Source organism: Oncorhynchus mykiss, chromosome 8 (assembly GCF_057628025.1).
Source record: "Oncorhynchus mykiss isolate SJ-2025 chromosome 8, ASM5762802v1, whole genome shotgun sequence".
Taxonomy (NCBI): Eukaryota; Metazoa; Chordata; class Actinopteri; order Salmoniformes; family Salmonidae; genus Oncorhynchus; species Oncorhynchus mykiss.
The window spans coordinates 77,285,275-77,305,655 of NC_143029.1; the positions used below are offsets into that span (position 1 = coordinate 77,285,275).

Sequence of the window (20,381 nt, forward strand, 5' to 3'; positions counted from 1 at the left end):
CCTGTTCACCCACAACTGCGTAGCCGCAAACAACTCCAACACCATCATTAAGTTTGCCGACGACAAAACAGTGGTAAGCTTGATCACCGACAGTGATGAAACAGCCTATAGGGAAGAGGTCAGAGACCTGTCAGCCTCAACGTCAGCAAGAGAAAGGAACTGATTGTGGACTACAGAAAACCGAAGGGCCAAGCATGTCCCCCATTCACATCAACAGGGCTGTAATGGAGTGGGTTGAGAACTTCAAGTTCCTCGGTGTCCACATCACTAAGGACCTATCATGGTCCAAGCGAACCAACACAGTTGTGAAGAGGGCATGAAAATGCCTCGTCCCCCTCAGGAGGCTGAAAAGATTTGACAGGTCTACCATTGAAAGCTTCTTGCCTGGTTGCATCACAGCTTAGTATAGCAACTGCTTGGTATCTGACTGCAAGGCGCTACAGAGGATAGTGCGTGCCATCCAGGACCTCTATACCAGGAGGCAGTGTTAGAGGAAGACCTAAAATTTGTCAGATTGCAGCCACCCAAGTCTTAGACTGTTCTCTCTGCAGGTGCACTGCAAGCGGTACCGGAGCACCAAGTCTGGGACAAAAAGGCTCCTGAACAGCTTCTACCCCCAAGCCATAATACTGCTGAACAGTTATTTGAGTTGTTACCCAGACTATTTACTCACGCTATATACCCCCAAGCCATAATACTGCTGAACAGTTATTCGAGTTGTTACCCAGACTATTTACTCACACTATATACCCTCACACACACACACACACACACACACACACACACTTTCACACCCTTCACATACGCTGCTGCTACTCTGTTCATTATCTATCCTGATTGCCTAGTCACTTTTACCCCTACATATATGTACATTTTACCTCAACTACCTCGTATCCCTGCACATTGACTCGGTACTGGTACTCCTTGTATATAGCCTCGCTATTGTTATTTTATTGTGTTACTATTTCCTTTTTTATTTCGCACATTTCTTTTACTTTTTAAGTCTGCATTGTTGGGAAAGGGCCCGTACGTAAGCATTTCACGGTAAAGTCTACACGTGTTGTATTCAGGGCGCATGTGTCACAACTTCTGCCGAAGTTGGTGCCTCTCCTTGTTCGGGGGGCGGTCGACGTCGCCGACTTTCTAGCCTCCACCGATCTACATTTCTTTTTCCATTTGTTTTGTCTGTATTGTACACACCTGGTTCCCATTACGTTTTCATTATTTCCCTATTTAACCCTCTGGAGCCATCATGGTTTTGTGCGTGTTTATTGTTGTGAGTTGTCTCATTTATGTGATTTTGGATTTTCGTTCTCCTTGTTATTATTTTTTTAGTAAAGTTACTATTATTACTCATCTCTGTGTCCTGCGCCTGACTCCGCCTTACCCACAAAGTGATTTGATTTGACCCACCCCTCTTTCCCTCTCTCAGGTCTGGGAGATGATCCCACCTCCTCTCCTCCACCCTCGGCCCTGTCTCACTCTGCCCCCCTGTCCCGCTCAGCATCATGGGAGTGTCTATCCTCATTGCCTACCCATGGTGCACCACTGCACCACGTGACGCACGCCAGGCCGCGGCCCCCTCGAAGGCACAGCCGAGGACAAGTCCCTCTGGACACAGTGAGTCACCTTTGCTCATAGCAACCTCTATGACTTTCTACCATATTGCTTCTACAATACTGTACCTGTCCAACCTTCTCATATCTTCAAGTGCATAGGGGGTATGGATGAGGGGTGGGTGCTGGACCTAGCATCTGAGTCAAACAGGGTTTACTTTATTTTCTATTTACCACAGTTAAAATCCACTTTCCTTTTATGCTCAAATTTGTCATCCAGTTTTTTTTTCATGCCACATTGTTTATGACATTCTTCAATCCGCGAGGCAACGTTTGTCAATTTGTTTTGTTTTTTGTCGTTGTTAGAAGCGTTTCTTAATCGGTTAAAACAGGTTAGTGATCTAGTCATGTGGAATCATGTTGAGCTCTGAATAGAGCTCTCTATTGGCAGGCTATCAGATTCCTCGGCTGCATCCCAAATGGCACCCATTTTGTCTATATATTGCACTTCTTTTGACCAGAGCCTTATGGAACCTAGTCAAAAGTAGTGATCTATATAGGGAATAGTCCTACAGCCAGTCATTGTAAATTATAATTGGCTGTGTCAGCACTGCAGTAGTTTCAGTAAGACAGAAACATGTTGTTGGTGGCTGTAGTGTGTGTGTGTGTGTGTGTGTGTGTGTGTGTGTGTGTGTTTGTTTGGCTGTATTGGAAGCCTGTTATCTTTGTCCTCTCAGCACTGTTCAGAGAACGGAGGAGTCAACCTGCTGGAGGATGGACTGCCTGATTTCTACACCAAGAGAGTCCTGACTGACAGGTAGGATTTACACAATACACACACACACACACTAGTGCTCTGACTGACCCGGTACCCATATCTGTATCTCTCCCCACCAGTCAGCTGTCATCACTTCATCATGCTCAGTCCCTGAGGAGGAAGAAGAGACGCAGTGTGCTGTCAATCTTCTCTGGGTTCCGCAAGAATCGCAATTCCACCATCTCCAATCAGGAAACGGAGTACGGAGGGAGTCATGAAAAGTCATTCACATGATTACATGTCCTTGTTATAAATGGTTCATTAATTGTTACCAACAACTATTTAATAAACGGATCAACTCTCTCTCTCTCTGTCTGTCTGTCTGTCTGTCTGTCTGTCTGTCTGTCTGTCTGTCTGTCTGTCTGTCTGTCTGTCTGTCTGTCCTCTGTCCTCTGTCCTCTGTCCTCTGTCCTCTGTCCTCTGTCTCTCTATGTAGTGGCTCAGAGAATGTGTACTCTATGATTCAGCACCCTAAGGATCCTGGGAAGGTGGAGGCCATGATTGAGGTGGGGGCCAATGGGAGGATGATGCCGTCCCCCAGGCCCATCCAGAGCGTACCACTGCCTGGGATGAGGGGGGCCAGCCCCAGCCCCCACTGTCTCACACAGAGACAGGTAGGAACATACCACTGTAGATCTGTCCCTAGCTCATGAATAGGGCCAAGAGTTTTACTTGACCTGACTAGTCATCTCCTGGTTTATTCCACTCATTATCATAGTACAGCATGTATGCTTTTACTTTCTATGTTATCTACTGCATACGACACAGTCTAAGCCTTACAATTTTCTCTCTCTCTTTCCCTCGCTCTCTCCCTCTCTCTCCCACCTTCCAGCCTTCAGACCTGGTCAGCATGGTGTACAGTTGTATCGGAGCAGAAGATGAGGACTCCGACAGTAGCTTTGAGACCAGACCAGTGGACAGAGACACTGACAGATCGACTACATCAGACATCCAGACAGAGACCCATGCCAATGGACATGCAATGTCCTCCGCTTCTCTGACAGACAGACAGCCTGACAGACAGCCTGACAGACAGACAGAGCCAGTCAGTCAGGACCTGCCAATGCCCAGCACTCAGACAGACACACAGAAGGAGGTGGACAGAGGGACAAAGGTGACAGAGTCGTTGGATAGGCAGGAGGGAGCCCCCTGTGGACAGAAATCAGAACCCCCTTCTCAGAGCAGCAAGCCCAGTCTGGCCAGCATGAGACAGAGACACCTGCAGGGGAGTTCCGGTACTGCAACATAAATATCTAGATGCTTTTATGGCTCCGGGTGCTGCATGTGCCATGGATGTAGAGTTGTAACAAAATTACAATTTAACTTGTTTCACACTTTCTTCCTTTTTAAGATAAATCAACAGATGGTGTAGGATGGATAGATAGAGACGGGTTAGAAGAGGAGAAGAATGAAAAGAAAGACAGAGGAGCAGAAGGACAGCGTCCTCCCATTCCTGAAAAGGTGGGTGTGTGTCCCCTAATTGCTTGTATCATTGTTTGTGTACGGTAGTCTGTATCTAACTACGTGTACATTCTCTCTCCACAGCCTGGTAAAGATAAGACTTCTCCAAAGACACCGTCTGCTGTCACTCCACCTGAGGAAACAGCCAATGAGAGAACCCCGCCTCCTGTTCCAACTGCCTCTACCAAGCCCACTTTTGATTTGTCTGGTCCTTCTGTCACTCAAGATGGAGGAACTAATGAGATGAAAAGCCTGCCTCCTGTGCCACCTGCGTCTACCAAGCCGGTGGTAGACGCAGGTCTACCACCTGCTGGTTGTCAAGGTACCACTGTGATGAAATACCATTGAAGATGGTTTTAAGAAATTATTATTAATTGTAATGATAATTGGTTCCTTTCTTGACCAACAAATCATTCATGGCTAAGAAAATGTTGTTGATGATGGCTAAGGTTGACATTTTGACAATTCAATCAGATGAGGGAGGAACAAATGGTTTTCCACTGAAGGCACATCGCAACAGGAAAGCAAACTCATGTGACGCAGGTATGTGTGTGACCGTGAGCGAGTGTGTGTGTGTGTGTGTTAGCGGGTTCACTGCATGTGTGAATGTGTGCTGTACATGCATGTTTGTCTACAGATGTTTGCAGGAATGTGCTTGTCTTATGATAGATTTTCAATTTGGGTTTCTGATTTTATGCATTTATATGCTTGTTATTTCAGTCATTGAATGCAGTCTCATTGTCTCTGTTATATACTTGGTCCATTGCTCTGCCATGGACATTCCAGTAGATCTCTTAGGATGTTTATCATGACTGCTACATTCCTGCAACATGCCCCTGTGTGACCCAGTCACCCTCTGTGTGGCCCTGTGTGTGTGTCTCATATCATTTTCCTTCAGGCATGGAACCGGACAGTCCCAACGATCTGGAGAGGGGGTTCTCAGATCGCGAATCCCCTGTGAAAAAACCCAGACTCCCCCAGAACAGAAACAGATCTCTGGACACTGGGTGTATGTATCTGTGTCTCTGGACCACGCTCTGTGCCATACCGCATGTGTATGTCTGAATGGTCATTCTGTAGTTTGTTTGTGTGTGCGAGCCTGTTCAAAGCCTTCTTTTCATGGCTCAGTGGTGAAAGAGAATTGACATGTCATGACAGTCTAACCCTAACCCAATGTGTCACATGGTCAGGAAACACTGGGCCATTAACATCTAGTTGACTGTGTCCCAGATACTGGGCCATGATGGGCATTCAAATCTAGTTGAAAAATTCCAGACAGGATGAGTGTTTGGGGAGATTCTTAGCGGCAGGTAGTCTAGCGGTTAAGAGCGTTCGGCAAGTAACTGAAAGGTTGCTGGTTCAAATCCTCGAGCTGACTAGGAGAAAAATCTGTCTGTGCCCTTAAACGAGGCACTTAACCCTAATTTCTCCTGAAATCGCTCTGGATAAGAACGTCTGCTAAATGACTCAAATGTTGACATTTTGTCAATTAAGCCCTTTTTTCTACTTAACCAGAGTCAGATTAAGAAAGTTAAATGTCATTTCTGGAGCCATTTCTAACTAGCATTAGCGCAATGATTGGAAGTCTACAGGAGCATCTAAGTAGAAAAAAAGGGCCTATTTGCCAAAATGTTGAATTATCCTTTTAATGGCAGATTAGATTAGACCAAACCAGGACCCTGACATTCAACTCTGTCTGTGTGCTGTCTAGGTCCTGAATGTCCCGAGCCCGGCACCGGCAACGGTGAGACGTCATGACAACAAACGTCAGGAGGCAAAGACAATGTTCAGGACAGCTGTCGGGAGATGTGAAGAGAGCGTGAGACGTGAAGAGAGCGCGAGACAGATAGATAGAAAAGGGAAGTTATGAACTTGGTCACCATAGACCCAACTGTGGTTATCCTCATATACAGTAGTAATTTCTCTCATATTGGCTAAACATGCATGATTTTTTCCCTTTCTCATACTCAGTTGCACTTGCTTTCATTCCTTTACAGAGGACACACACACACACAGGTGTCTGAGGGCCCTCTGGTATTCTCATGCTGGTATTTCTTGCACTTCTTGTTGTACAAAAATCTTTGATCATATTTCTCATTCTCCCTCGTCTTTCTTTCATTGACAATTTGTGACACTGCTACTGTAAGAATGAGTTGGTATTTATTCTAAACCAGTATTATGTCAATATTGAATATATGTTTTTTTTTTAACTGCACTAACCATTGTTATTACTAAGTCATTACATGGTAACAGGTAACTTCATGTTTTTATTTACAATAAGGTTATAATGAATATGATCGGATGTTTTAAGGATGTTTTTCCTATGGTGTATGATAAGTGAAGATTTAGACGATGACATGTATTGTTTATCATTATATCTATTAGTTGATCAATGGAACATAATTGCAGTTTGTTTAAATCTGTTTTAAATACATTTTACAGGACTGAAATTAGTATATTTTCAAAAAATCCATATATGATTAAACAATCAATAAAAAATGATTTTACCAAAGGAACCAAACTGATGATGCACTCTCTCTTGGGGACAAAAAACACCCCAACCTGACTTCTGCATCGGGAACTCTTCCATATTTTTTTGGTGTGTGAGATCTGGCCCACTAGGAAAATTGCATCCATGGGTTTTGGAGCAGTGCTATGTAGTGCCAGCAGAGGTGGCCAAATACTTTCAGCTGAGTGATGAAACCATTACTTGGACGAAACAAGTTAGTCAGGCTGAGTTTAGACAAGTAGCCCAATTCTGATTATTTATTTTTTTTACACTAATTGGTCTTTTGACCAATCACATCAGATACTTTTCAGAGCTGATGTGATTGGTCAAAATACCAATTAGTGAAAAAATAACAGAATTGTGTTAAAGCAGCCGAACTGCCCTTCTACACTACAGCCATTGGGCATCCAGCATTGCAGCCAGACATAAGCCGTTGAGGGAATGCTTCCTTTGAAATCAATGAAAGCTGCTATGCTGCCCGTGTTGCACTCGCGTCCAAGCTTAAGAATCGCAGAGGTTCAATTTGACTGCTGATACTTATGTTCATTATATCTTGTGAATTGTAAATAATGAGAAATAAAGTTGATTTTGGTTGCAAATGGCCTCAATTCGACACCACTGGTTATTTTACTAAGATTTATGAAGTCAATAAGCTACTAGCTAGCAGAAACGGTATCTACATTGGCTATGTTCACAATGTAAACAAAAGCAACGTGTGATTAGAGGATCACTAGCAACAATTTGAGAGTACTTGTGAAAAACTGAACCAAAGCTATTGTACATACCCATAATCAATGAATATGGTACAGTACAGTAGGGGAAATAGAATAAAGATGTTCTTCCCCTCTGGTCCTCTACACTCTCCGTGTTGCAGGTAGAACGTCACATTGAAATGATGCACAGGACGCTTATAGTGGAGCTGAAGTGTAATAGGCTGACCACACCGCTCGCGTCGCGTGCGCAAGCGTTGCAAAATAAATTTAGAAACCTATGTTATTCAATTATTGCACCCACACTGCTCACGAGCGTCTGCGTTGCCAAGGGCTAAAATAGAAATCAGTTAGATTTCTGACGCAGATCTCGCAGCAAGTCCTGCCTTTCCCATCTCCTCATTGGTTTATAGAAGCAGGTACCCATGTGCCATCTCCTCATTGGTTATACCCATGTGGGTGATTGAAAGACGAACTGTGTTGCCGGTCGGTGTAGTAATACTCTGAACGTTTAGATGCCAATCACCATATAAGTTCAAAGATGAAAAAGTCTGGAAGTAGGAGAGATGACTAGAAATGATTCGGTTGACCGTTTTATATGTGGATTAATTGTCAGAGGAGAGGACCTTGTGCATTTCAGGTAAAATAACAACTCAATGTTTATATCCCAGGACAAATTAGCTAGCCTAAATAGCTAAATTGCCATAAATGTTTAATGCTTTTTGACTTGTTCCCAAATTAATGTAATTGGTTCAGAGTTTGTTTTGATATTTTAACCTGCATGTCATGATAGCGTTTGGTGTAGGGGGACAAAATAAATGTATGCACGATGGAGCATGCGCGCAGCCGGTTTGGGTTCCGTGTTAGCCACACAAACTATATGTGAGCAGTGTCTGTAAAAATGATTTTTTCATAGAATTGGAGGCATCGATTTGCTTGAGGTAGCCTTCTACTGAAAGAGGGTCCAAGAAGAAATGAATTAGGCAAGGATTAAATTTGCTGTGTAAAAAGTCAACATTCATTAATTTGTAAAGGGTTTATAAAGGGTTTGCAACGATGTTATTAATGGTAATTTAATCATTTGTAAATGCATTATAAAACATCAAATGGGTTATAACAAATTGGTCAAAATAGTGTGATAGCCTGTCAGTGCTTGTCAAATAGTGAGCCACTATTTACATCCAGCTATTAACCATTTGTAAATGCACTTACAAATATGTATAATATTGAACCCTTATGTATCATCATATAACATTATTTTCAATGGTTGCACAGTTAAACAATAATGTAGTTATTTTCTCATTTTTGGGTGCGTTGTTGCGCTGTCCCGGTTGATATATTATCGAATAGATATTTGAAAAACACCTTGAGGATTGATTATAAAAAACGTTTGCCATGTTTCTGTCGATATTATGGATCTAATTTGTAATTTGTTTTGCCGTTGTCGTGACCGGTGGATTTCTCAACAAAACGTGAACAAGAAAATGAGGTTTTTCGGCTATAAAAATAATCTTTATGGAACAAAATGAACATTTGCTGTCTAACTGGGAGTCTCGTGAGACATCCGAAGCTCATCAAAGGTAAACGATTTAATTTGATTGCTTTTCTGATTTTCATGACCAAGCTTCCTGCTGCTTGCTGGACATAATGCTAGGCTAGGCTATCGATAAACTTACACAAATGCTTATCTTGCTTTGGCTGTAAAGCATAATTTCACAATCTGAGATGACAGGGTGATTAACAAAAGGCTAAGCTGTGTTTCACTATATTTCACTTGTGATTTAATGAATATAAATATTTAACTTTCATGAAATCACAAGTGTAATACATCAAAATAGCTTAACTTGTTGTTAATCCAGCCGCCGTGTCAGATTTCAAAAAGGCTTTACGGGGAAAGCAAACCCAGTCACTGAGGACAGCGCTCAGCGCACAAAACATTACAAGCAGTTAGCAGCCAAGTAGATTAGTCACGAAAGATTGAAATAGAAATACAATTAATCATTTACCTTTTATGAACTTCGTATGGTTGCACTCACAAGACTCCCAATTACACAATCAATGTTTGTTTTGTTTGATAAAGTCCCTCTTTATATCCAAAAACCTACATTTTGTTGGGGCATTTTGTTCAGTAATCCAATGGCTCAAATGCGGTCACAAGAGGCAGACGTAAATTCCAAATAGTATCCGTAAAGTTCGTAGAAACATGTCAAACGATGTTTATAATCAATCCTCAGGTTGTTTTTAGCCTAAATAATCAATAATATTTCAACCGGACAATAGCGTCGTCAATATAAAAGAAAAACAACGAAAGGCGCGCTCTCGGGATTGCGCACCAAACAGGTTTGGGGACTTTCCACTGGCCTCTCATTGAAACTGCTCATTCTCCCTAATTTTTCAGAATAAAGGCCTGAAACAATGTCTAAAGTTTGTTCACAGCTAGTGGAAGCCATAGGGAACAGAATATGGGTCCTATCCCTTTAAATGGTGGATAGGCTTTCAATGGAAAAACACCCATAGCACTTCCTGGATGGATTTTCCTCAGGTTTTCGAATGCCATTTCAGTTCTGTTAAACTCACAGACATTATTTTAACAGTTTTGGAAACTTTAAAGTGTTTTCTATCGAAATCTACCAATATGCATATCATAGCTTCTGGGCCTGAGTAGCAGGCAGTTTACTTTGGGCACGCTTTTCATCCAAAATTCAGAATGCTGTCCCCTATCCTAAAAAAGTTAACCAGAGATCTTCTTCAGGAAATCTTTTTATTTTTTGTGGACTAAGTACAATGTTGTTGATACATCTTATTTTTTCTCCTATCACAGCTAATCAAATCTGCAACTGTTTTAAAGTCAACATTGGCATCATGCTGAAATCCCTGAGCGATTTCCTTTCTCTCCGGTAACAGAGTTAGGAAGGACACGTAACTTTGTAGTGACTGGGTGTATTGATACACCTTCCAAAGTGTAATTAAAAACTTTACCATGCTCAAATAGATATTTACATAGCGCAGGCTACATGTGAAAGGATAGCTCCCATCTGACTAAGTTTCAAATGTTGGCAGGGGCTGATATTTGACCCCTGATGCTTTGGCCTTGTAGAGGACAAAGCCACACACCATGGCAATGGCTGCTAGAAAACATCCAGCCATGAACACCATGTTCATGTTGGTCACTGAAAAGACAAGAAAACAAGTCAACACTTTTTTCACCAAAACACACCAAAATACCCTCCCATCCAGAGATGTATCTTGAGGACTTGACTGCAGAGGTCCTTTAAAACTTCAACTCAAAGTACAACATTAGATTTTTTGCTTGTCCTGAGCTAATTACCCTCAAGGTAAGTGTTACCTGCGCTCTCAGAAGTCTTTATCAGGCGCAAAGGACCCTGGGAAATGTGATGCTTGGCCATTTGCATGGAGGCATCTCTCTTACGGTGGTGGTGATCAGCAGACTGGGGTGAGGTGGAGTTGATGCAGCCCTGGGCGCACCGGGTGTTGGGGTTCCCAGCCTCACACAAAATCACTGAACAGCTGATGTACACCTACAGCCAGAGAGATCAAAGGTCACTTAACTGAGATGATATCATACTGGGTAGCCCAGTGGTTAAAAACATTGGCACAGTAACTGAAAGATCGCTGGTTCAAATACCTAAACAAACTAGGTAAAAATATCTGTCAATGTGCCCTTGAGCAACGCGCCTAACCCTAATTGCTCCTGTAAGTTTAAAGTTTTATTAGTCGTATGTACGGGATACGCATGGTATGTTGTACATTGTCCAACAAAATGCTTACTTTCAGCTCTGGATAAGAGTGCTACATGAATAAAATGTCAAATGTAAATATGACCCTTGAATAATCCAGCAACCTGTTCCTATTTACCAGGTCGTGCAGTCCGATGAATTTGATAGCTTCCATTCTGAACCGGAAATGTCTCTTGTGACGGGGTGAGAAGATTTGAACAGTCAGGTCCACATTGCACCTGGTAAAATAAAACGTGATATTACAGCATTAATGGTCATGTTTCTTTCATTCAGAAAAATCTGTTAATGGCGTATCTCGTATTCAATAAAACGTTAATATTACAGTGACTAGTGCCATTATGACGATGATGGATGGATGCCTTTGTGTTCTGAGTCTCACCCGTTTTCTATGATGGCGTAGGTGGGGTGGTAGTTGACGTTGTCGTATGGCGCCACTCTGCAAGACTCCACGAAGATCTCTGTGTTGTTCACGGTGGTTGTGGCCTCGATGTCCATGTAGATCATCTGCTTCACCACCACGTCTAATGGGTAGTCACTCGTCTAGTAGAACTCAAACTGGTAGGTGAACATACCGAAGCCTTTCTCCACGACTGTGACGCTGTCCCTGTGTGCGCTGAAGCCCAGGCTCACATTGCCACGTTTGGCGTACTGGCAGTAGAACTGGATCTCCACCTGGTGGTGCCTGGTGATGATGTCATTGGGGTTGTCGAAGGTGGTGATTTTGTTCTTGAAGAGGAGGTTGTCATCATCCTCCTGAATTCAGAGAAATGGAGAGGGAAATCATCTAGATAGCTACATTTGTGGGCACTGCCAGCACTGAACTCTTGAAAACACCCAAGATGTACAGTACCAGTCAAAGGTTTGGACACACCTACTCATTCAAGGGTGTTTCTTTATTTTTACTATTTTCTACATTGTAGAATAATAGTGAAGACATCAAAACGATGAAATAACACATAGAATCAGTTAGTAATTCTTCAAAGTAGCCACCCTTTGCCTTGACAGCTTTGCACACTATTGGCATTCTCTCAACCAGCTTCACCTGGAATGCTTTTCCAACAGTCTTGAAGGAGTTCCCACATACGCGGAGCACTTGTTGGCTGATTTTCCTTCACTGTGTGGTCCTATTCATCCCAAACCATCTCAATTGGGTTGAGGTCGGGGGATTGTGGAGGCCAGCTCATCTGTTGCAGCATTCCATCACTCTCCTTCTTGGTCAAATAGCCCTTACACAGCCTGGTTGTGTCATTGTCCTGTTGAAAAACAAATGATAGTCCCACTAAGCCCAAACCAGATAGGATGGTGTATCGCTACAGAATGCTGTGGTAGCCATGCTGGTTAAGTGTGCCTTGAATTCTAAATAAATCAAACAGTGTCACCAGCAAAGCACCCCCACACAATCACGCCTCCTCCTCCATGCTTCGCAATGGGAACCACACATGCAGAGATCATCCGTTCACCTACTCTGCATCTCACAAAGACACAGCGGTTGGAACCAAAAACCTCAAATTTGGACTCATCAGACTAAAGGACATATTTCCACAGGTCTAATGTTCATTGCTCGTGTTTCTTGGCCCAAGCAAGTCTCTTCTTCTTATTGATATCCTTCAGTAGTGGTTTCTTTGCAGCAATTCAACCATGAAGGCCTGATTCACACATTCTCCTTTGAACAGTTGATGTTGAGATGTCTCTGTTGCTTGAACTCTGTGAAGCATTTTTATTTTCAGTTAAATCTAATGAACATCCTCTGTAGCAGAGGTAACTCTGGGTCTAACTTTCCTGTGGCGGTCCTCATGACAGCCAGTTTCATCATAGCGCTTGATGGTTTTTGAGACTGCACTTGAAGTCTTGAAATTTTCCGGATGATCAGATTCATGTCTTAAGTTAATGACGGATTGTTGTTTCTCTTTGCTTATTTGAGCTGTTCTTGCCATAATATGGACTTGGTCTTTTACCAAATAGGGCTATCTTCTGTATACCACCCCTACCTTGTCACAACTGATTGGCTCAAACGTATTAAGGAAATCAATTCCACAAATTCACTTTTAACAAAGCACACCTCTTAATTGAAATGCATTCCAGGTGACTACCTTATGAAGCTGGTTGAGAGAATGCCAAAAGCTGTCATCAAGGCAAAGGGTGGCTACTTTGAAGAATCCCAAATAAATGTTGATTTGTTTAACCATTTTTTGGTTAATATATGATTCCATATTTGTTATTAGTTTTGATGTGTTCACTATTATTCTACAATGTAGAAAATAATGAAAAACCTGAATAAGTGTGTCCAAACTTTTGACTGGTACTGTAGATCATTTCTATATTGCTGTGCAACTCTTCGGGTTATGAGCAAGCATGTTGGTGTATCCTTTGATGTTTCTCACCGGGCAGCATAAGCCATCCCTCACCAAAACCCTACATCTTGACCCTTTCTCTGAGGCAACCCTTTCTATATCATTAGGCTGAATGATTTAGAAAGGGTTGCCTCAGAGAAAGGGTAAATATGTAGGGTTTTGGTGAAAGGGAGGGCTTCTGCTGCCCAGTGAGAAACATCAAACGATTCAGCCTAATTTGTCCCTTGGGGTGAATATGCACTCGGACCAGGTTCAGTATGAATAACATAGACAATCACCCAGGAGTGAATGGGTCTCACACCCAAATAGATTTCCACATATCATCACACTATAATATTTGACATTTCAGAGGTCTTACCTCTATCTGAGTCCCACAGGCATCGAGGGGGATGACTCCGATGATGTGGATGCTGTTGGAGAGGCGTTGCAGGTCGCAGGCAGAGTTACTGGGATCACTGAGGCGGAGATGGCCCTCATGTACTCCAGGGATAGAGGACTTTTCCACTTCCACTGTCATAGTGGTCTCTTGGCAAACCACTTTGGCTTTGACTGTCACAGGAGAATGTGGACATATCTTGTTATTGCACAACATACCAGTCTTATTGAAAACAATGTGATCAAAAACCAATGGAGGAAAAAGTACCCAATTGTCATACTTGAGTAGATGTTAAGATACCTTAATAGAAAATGTCTCAAGTAAAAGTGAAAGTCACCCAGTAAAATAATACTTGAGTAAAAGTCTAAAAGTATTTGCTTTTACATATACTTAATTATCAAAAGTCAAATTATTAATCATTTCAAATTCCTTATGTTAAGCAAACCAGATGACACAATTTTCTTGTTTTTTATTTACGGATAGCCAGGGGCACACTCCAACACTCATTTACAAACAAAGTTGTTGTGTTTAGTGAGCCAGCCAGATTAGAGGCGGTTGGGATGACCAGGGATGTTCTCTTAATAAGTGCATGAATTTGACCATTTCCCTGTCCTGCTAAGCTTTCAACATGTAACGAGTACTTTTGGGTGTCATTCATATCATTCATGATCATAGAATAATCTATACCCACCATTTGTATGTCCTACAGTAAGCTGAGAGCCCCCTCTCTTCGGCAGGGACAAGTGGACAAAGCATCCAAAGCAGTGTTTTCCCTCAATTGCATTTTGAAATGTCACAGTATATGATCGGAATGCATTTCTCTCGACCGCATGGGTGGAGAAGAAAGTGGCTCGCCCTTCACATCAGCATGCCCCAGAGATGGCACAGGGGCAGGGCAGACACAGTCATTACAGGAATCATGAGGAGGTAGGGATGACCAGCGATGTTCTCTTAGTAAGTGCATGAATTGGACCATTTTCTTGTCCTGCTAAGCTTTCAACATGTAACGAGTACTTTTGGGTTTTATTCATATCATTCATTTGTACGTCCGACCTCCACTAGGACACATCTCATCTCAGATTGATAGATGCTAGATCTGAAATGATTTAAGCATGGGTGAAAGTAGATTACATTTCATCCTGGTACAGGGACCTCCTATGTGTGCACGTGCTTTTTTATGAATTACATAGGCCTATAGAATCCGTATTCATTTAATAGGATCTCTAAGGATCTAATAGTAAACATTTGTTGTTTAAATTTTTACATATATTAGCCTACCTTTTAACGTGGCATAAACACAACCAGTCATTATGTTTTCATCTGACTGTCAAACAATTAAGCTACTTCAAAAGGCTCATATAAATCAAATCAAAGTTTATTTGTCACATGCGCCGAATACAACAGTTGTAGACCTTACAGTGAAATGCTTACTTACAGGCTCTAACCAATAGTGCAAAAAAGGTATTAGGTGAATAATAGGTAAGTAAAGAAATAAAACAACAGTAAAAAGACAGGCTATATACAGTAGCGAGGCTACATACAGACACCGGTTAGTCAGGCTGATTGAGGTAGTATGTGCATGTAGATATGGTTAAAGTGACTATGCATATATGATGAACAGAGAGTAGCAGTAACGTAAAAGAGGGGTTGGCAGGTGGTGGGTGGGACACAATGCAGATGGCACCGGTTATCCAATGTGTGGGAGCACTGGTTGATCGGCCCAATTGAGGTAGTATGTACATGAATGTGCATATATGATAAACAGAGAGTAGCAACAGCGTAAAAAGAGGGTTGAGGGGGTCACACAATGCAAATATAGGCTACCTGCGCACGTTACTCAGGGACCACGGAAAGACAGGGGGTGCGATTATTCCTTTTTTTTTGTTGCCTCATTTAGATATTTTTGGTGGTGGTGGTGGGCTAGGTGGTGGTGGGTCAGGTGATGGTGGTTGTCCCTGTGGTTATTGCTTGGTAGATGGCAGCGCGTTGATGTCTTCCTGCATAGAGTGGAGCCCTGGAGGACCTAGAGTCATCTGCGTAAGACAGGGTGATGTGTTGGTTGGGGAAGTCTTCCACAACTAGCTCAAACCTGTAGACACCAGCCATCGAGGTGTTGCCATATTGTAAAGTGCAAGAGCCCTATAGATCGAAGAAGTCATAACACAAATGTTTCAGTTGCCTGAAACCTAAGACATTATTCTTCACATATAGATTGAATGGATATTAGTTAGTTGATCTTAGTGACAGGTCAGCACAACCCATGACGTTGCAAAAACTAACCTGGTCCAGGGAGAAGCTTGTTGTTGGACCTCGGACAGTTCTGGGAAACACTTCAATTACATGAAAATAAGTAATATATACAGCAGATTAATTAGGTAGAATCCAAAATAACAAAAATCCAAGCGAGTTAGGAAAGTAACCTAAGCAACTAAAATAATGTATATTTTCTAAATAATTAATTATTCTGAGAAGTATAACATTAATCATGGAGCAACCTGATCAGATGAGGTAAGTGGTTTCTGAAGTCATCAAAGGGAGTTTAAATGTTGTTAGTTACCGTATGAAAGGAAGAACGCCTGTGACTGGAGATCTGTTGGGTCCACCCATATCAGATCTTATTCCCAGATCCACCTGTGTCAGTAGTCTCCAATTTCTCATGCTGTTTACTGTGCTGATCCAACAGCAGCTGTATTGACTGCTACAAGGACAATTGGACTCAAACATCTACATCTTTAATACTACAAACTAGAAAATGAATTATTAACTCGCCTCATTTGAAAAGGACTATCACTGGGAACATTTCTGGTCATGACAGTTTCCTGTTCACACCAGTTGTTCCTCCAACTCCTCCCATTGGTGCTGCTGTCAATTGGGACTCAAATTTCTGGTTAAATACCCACAGTTCCCTGAGAAACATATTTAGGGATCGTAGTACTCACAACCATCAAGGGTATTCTTGTAACGAAAATCCACCTGGGGAACAGAAAAGTACAATATAATGGGACAATGAAATCAATTGCATTTTGGCTTCTTTCAGAAGATATTTAGATTGTCATAGCAAAAACAAAATATATATGTTTTATTGTCACACACAGGTGCAGTGAAATGTGTTGTCTTAAATGGTCAGTCATAGCAGTACGGCGCCCATGGAGCAAATTAGGGCAAATTTACTTTTGCTACGAGACTTGAAATTGACTTCAGGTCCATCCTGTTTCCATTGATCATCCTTGAGATGTATCTACATCTTGATTGGAGTCCACCTGTGGAATATTCTATTGATTGTACATGATTTGGAAAGGCACACACCTGTCTATATAAGGTCCCACAGTTGACAATACATTTCAGAGCAAAAACCAAGCCATGAGGTGGAAGGAATTGTTCGTAGAGCTCAGAGACAGGATTGTGTCGAGGCACTGCAGCATTGAAGGTTCCCAAGAACACAGTGGCCTACATCATTCTTAAATGGAAGAAGTTTGGAACCACCAAGACTCTTCCTAGAGCTGGCCAGACTTAGCAGGGCCTTGGTCAGGGAGGTGACCAAGAATCCGATGGTCACTCTACAAGAGCTCTAGAGTTCCTCTGTGGAGATGGGAGAACCTTCCAGAAGGACAACCATCTCTGCAGCACTCCACCAATCAGGGCTGGTAAAGCGACCAGACGGAAGCCACTCCTCAGTAAAAGGCACATCGCAGCCCGCTTGGAGTTTGCTAAAAGGCACCTAAAGACTCTCAAACCACGAGAAACAAGATTCTCTGGTCTGATGAAACCAAGACTGAACTCTTTGGCCTGAATACCAAGCTTCACGTCTGGAGGAAACCTGGCACAATCCCTACGGTGAAGCATGGTGATTGCAGCATCATGCAGTGGGGATGTTTTTCAGCCGTAGGGACTGGGAGACTAGTCAGGATCGAGGGAAAGATGAACGGAGCAAAGCACAGAGAGATCCTTGATGAAAACCTGCTCCAGAGCGCTCAGGACTTCAGACTGTGAAGAAGGTTCATCTTCCAACAGGACAACGACCCTAAGCCCAAAGTCAAAACAACACAGGAGTGGCTTCGGGACAAGTCTCTGAATGTCCTTGAGTGGCCCAGCCAGAGCCCGGACTTGAACCCGATTTAACATATTTGTGGAGACGTGAAAATAGCTGTGCAACGATGCTTCCGATCCAACCTGACAGAGTTTGAGAGGATCTGCAGAGAAGTATGGGAGAAACTCCCCAAATACAGGTGTTTCAAGCTTAGTGTCGTACCCAAATCCCGACCATATTATCTCCCAAGAGAATTCTCGTAGGTGATTGTCACAGCCGTGTATATCCCCGCTCAGGTCGATACCACGATAGCCCTCAAGAAACTTCATTGGACTCTATGCAAACTGAAAACAAGGCTACCTAAATTATACCAGCATATTGATTGTAGGACTTGTGCGGGCAATACACTGGATTACTGCTACTCTAACTTCCGCGATGCATACAAGGCCCTCCCCCGCCCTCCCTTCGGCAAATCCGACCACAACTCCATTTTGCTACTACCATCTTATAGGCAGAAACTCAAACAGGATGTGCCCATGACAAGAACTATTCAACGCTGGTCTGACCAATCGGAATCCATGCTTCAAGATTGTTTTGATCACCCGGACTGGGAAATGTTTCCTGGCATCTCAGAGAATAACATTGATTTATACACTGATTCGGTGAGTGGGTTTATAAGGAAGTGCATTGGAGATGTTGTACCCACTGTGACTAACTTAAAACTAACTTACTTAAAATCCTACCCAAACAAGAAACCATGGATAGATGGCGCATTCGAGCAAAACTGAAAGTGCGAACCACCGCATTTAACCATGGAAAGATGACTGGGAATATGGCAGAATATAAACCGTGTAGTTATTCCCTCCGCAAAGCAATCAAACAAGTGAAATGTCGGTATAGGGACAGAGTGGAGTCGAAATTGCTCAGACACGAGACATATTTGCATACCGCCCCAATAGGTCCACAGACGATGCAATCACCATCACACTGCCCTATTTCATCTGGACAAGTAGAATACCTACAGTATGTAAGAATGCTGTTAATTGACTACAGATCAGCATTCAACACCATAGTAGCCTCCAAGCTCATCATTAATCTGGAGGCCCTGGGTCTCAACCCTGCCCTGTGCAATTGGGTCCTGGAATATTTGACGGGCCGCCTCCAGGTGGTGACAGTAGGAAACAATATCTCCACTTCGCTGGTCCTCAACACTGGGGCCACACAAGGGTGTGTGCTCAGCCCTCTACTGTACTCTCTGTTCACCCATGACTGCGTGTCCATGCACGCCTCCAACTCAATCATCAAGTTTGCAGACAACACAACAGTAGCGGGCTTGATTACCAACAACAACAAGACAGCCTACATGGAGGAGGTGGGGGCACTCAGAGTTTGGTGTCAGGAAAACAACCTCTCACTCAACGTAAACAAAACAAAGGAGATGATTGTGAACTTCAGAAAAGAGCAGAGGGAGCACCCCCCTATCCACATTAACGGGACAGCAGTGGAGAAGGTGGACATGTTTAAGTTCCTCGGCGTACACATCACTGACAAACTGAAATGGTCCACCCACACAGACAGTGTGGTGAAGAATGCGCAACAGCGCCTCTTCAACCTCAGGAGGCTGAAGAAATTTGGCTTGTCACCTAAAACCCTCACAAACTTTTACAGCACAATTGAGAGCATCCTGTCGCCTATATCACTGCCTGGTACGGCAACTGCATCGCCCGCAACCACAGGGTTCTCCAGAGGGTTGTGCGGTCTGCACAACGTTTCACCGGGGACAAACTACCTGCCCTCCAGGACACCTACAGCACTCGATGTCACAGGATTGCCAAAAATATCAAGGACAACAACCATCTGAGCCACTGCCTGTTCTCCCCGCTACCATCCAGAAGGCAAGGTCAGTACAGGTGCATCAAAACTGGGACCAAGAGACTGAAAAACAGCTTCTATCTCAAGGCCATCAGACTGTTAAGCAGCCATCACTAACACAGAGAGGCTTCTGCCTACATACAGACTCGAAATCATTGGCCACTTTAATAAATGGATTACTAGTCACTTTAATAATACTTATGTAAATGAAAAACATGTTTTTACTCATTTGCATTTTTTATGCATTTTATTTTAATGCATTTACATTAAAAATGCATTTAAAAAATTGTCATCATGGGGTATTGTGTGTAGATTGACGAGGAAAAATATATTTAATCCATTTTAGATTTAGGCTGTAACGTAACAAAACGTGGAAAAAGTTAAGGGGTCTGAATACTTTCCGAATGCACTGTGTGTGTGTGTGTGTGTGTGTGTGTGTGTGTATATATATATATACAGTCAAAAGTTTGGGCACCCCTACTCATTCAAGGTTTTTTCTTTTTACTATTTTCTACATTGTAGAATAATGGTTAAGACATCAAAACTATGAAATAACACATATGGAATCATGTAGTAACCAAAAAAAGTGTTAATTGTTTTTTTACTATATTTTATATAGATTCTTCAAAGTAGCCAACCTTTGCCTTAATGACAGGTTTGCGCAATCTTGACATTCTCTCAACTAGCTTCATGAGGTAGTCACCTGGAATGCATTTCAATTAACATGTGTGCATTGTTAAAAGTTAATTTGTGCAATTTCTTTCCTCCTTAATGCGTTTGAGCCAATCAGTTGTGTTGTGACATGGTAGGGTTGGTATACAGAAGATTACCCTATTTGGTAGAAGACCAAGTCACCATTTGACACCAACCTTAAAACGCTAGCGTCCCACCTAGCCAACATCCAGTGAAATTGCAGTGGGCCAAATTCAAAAACAGAAATACTC

At 42.6% G+C, this 20,381-nt stretch overlaps 2 protein-coding genes across 3 annotated transcripts in view; one reads left to right on the forward strand and one right to left on the reverse strand.

Annotated features, from left to right (window-relative positions):
• LOC110530620 (capping protein, Arp2/3 and myosin-I linker protein 3) overlaps positions 1 to 6,956 on the forward strand; it is a 54,373-nt gene extending 47,417 nt beyond the window's left edge. The window contains exons 31-40 of one of the 2 annotated variants that reach the window (XM_036986261.2): positions 1,433 to 1,620; positions 2,294 to 2,373; positions 2,454 to 2,573; positions 2,810 to 2,987; positions 3,206 to 3,608; positions 3,725 to 3,834; positions 3,919 to 4,156; positions 4,309 to 4,377; positions 4,733 to 4,843; positions 5,546 to 6,956. In XM_036986261.2, the coding sequence (XP_036842156.2) occupies positions 1,433 to 1,620; positions 2,294 to 2,373; positions 2,454 to 2,573; positions 2,810 to 2,987; positions 3,206 to 3,608; positions 3,725 to 3,834; positions 3,919 to 4,156; positions 4,309 to 4,377; positions 4,733 to 4,843; positions 5,546 to 5,592 (1,544 nt within the window). In that variant the 3' untranslated portion in view covers positions 5,593 to 6,956. The remainder of the gene's footprint in view (positions 1 to 1,432; positions 1,621 to 2,293; positions 2,374 to 2,453; positions 2,574 to 2,809; positions 2,988 to 3,205; positions 3,609 to 3,724; positions 3,835 to 3,918; positions 4,157 to 4,308; positions 4,378 to 4,732; positions 4,844 to 5,545) is intronic. The other variant, XM_036986262.2, reaches the window with a different exon arrangement.
• Positions 6,957 to 9,804: 2,848 nt separating this feature from the next.
• LOC110530622 (CUB and zona pellucida-like domain-containing protein 1) lies at positions 9,805 to 13,792 on the reverse strand. The gene is given in 5 exon segments (XM_090182666.1): positions 9,805 to 10,223; positions 10,400 to 10,592; positions 10,930 to 11,029; positions 11,191 to 11,564; positions 13,521 to 13,792. Coding segments are annotated over 5 exon segments (1,032 nt in total). The 5' UTR covers positions 13,755 to 13,792; the 3' UTR covers positions 9,805 to 10,092.
• Positions 13,793 to 20,381: the final 6,589 nt, after the last annotated feature.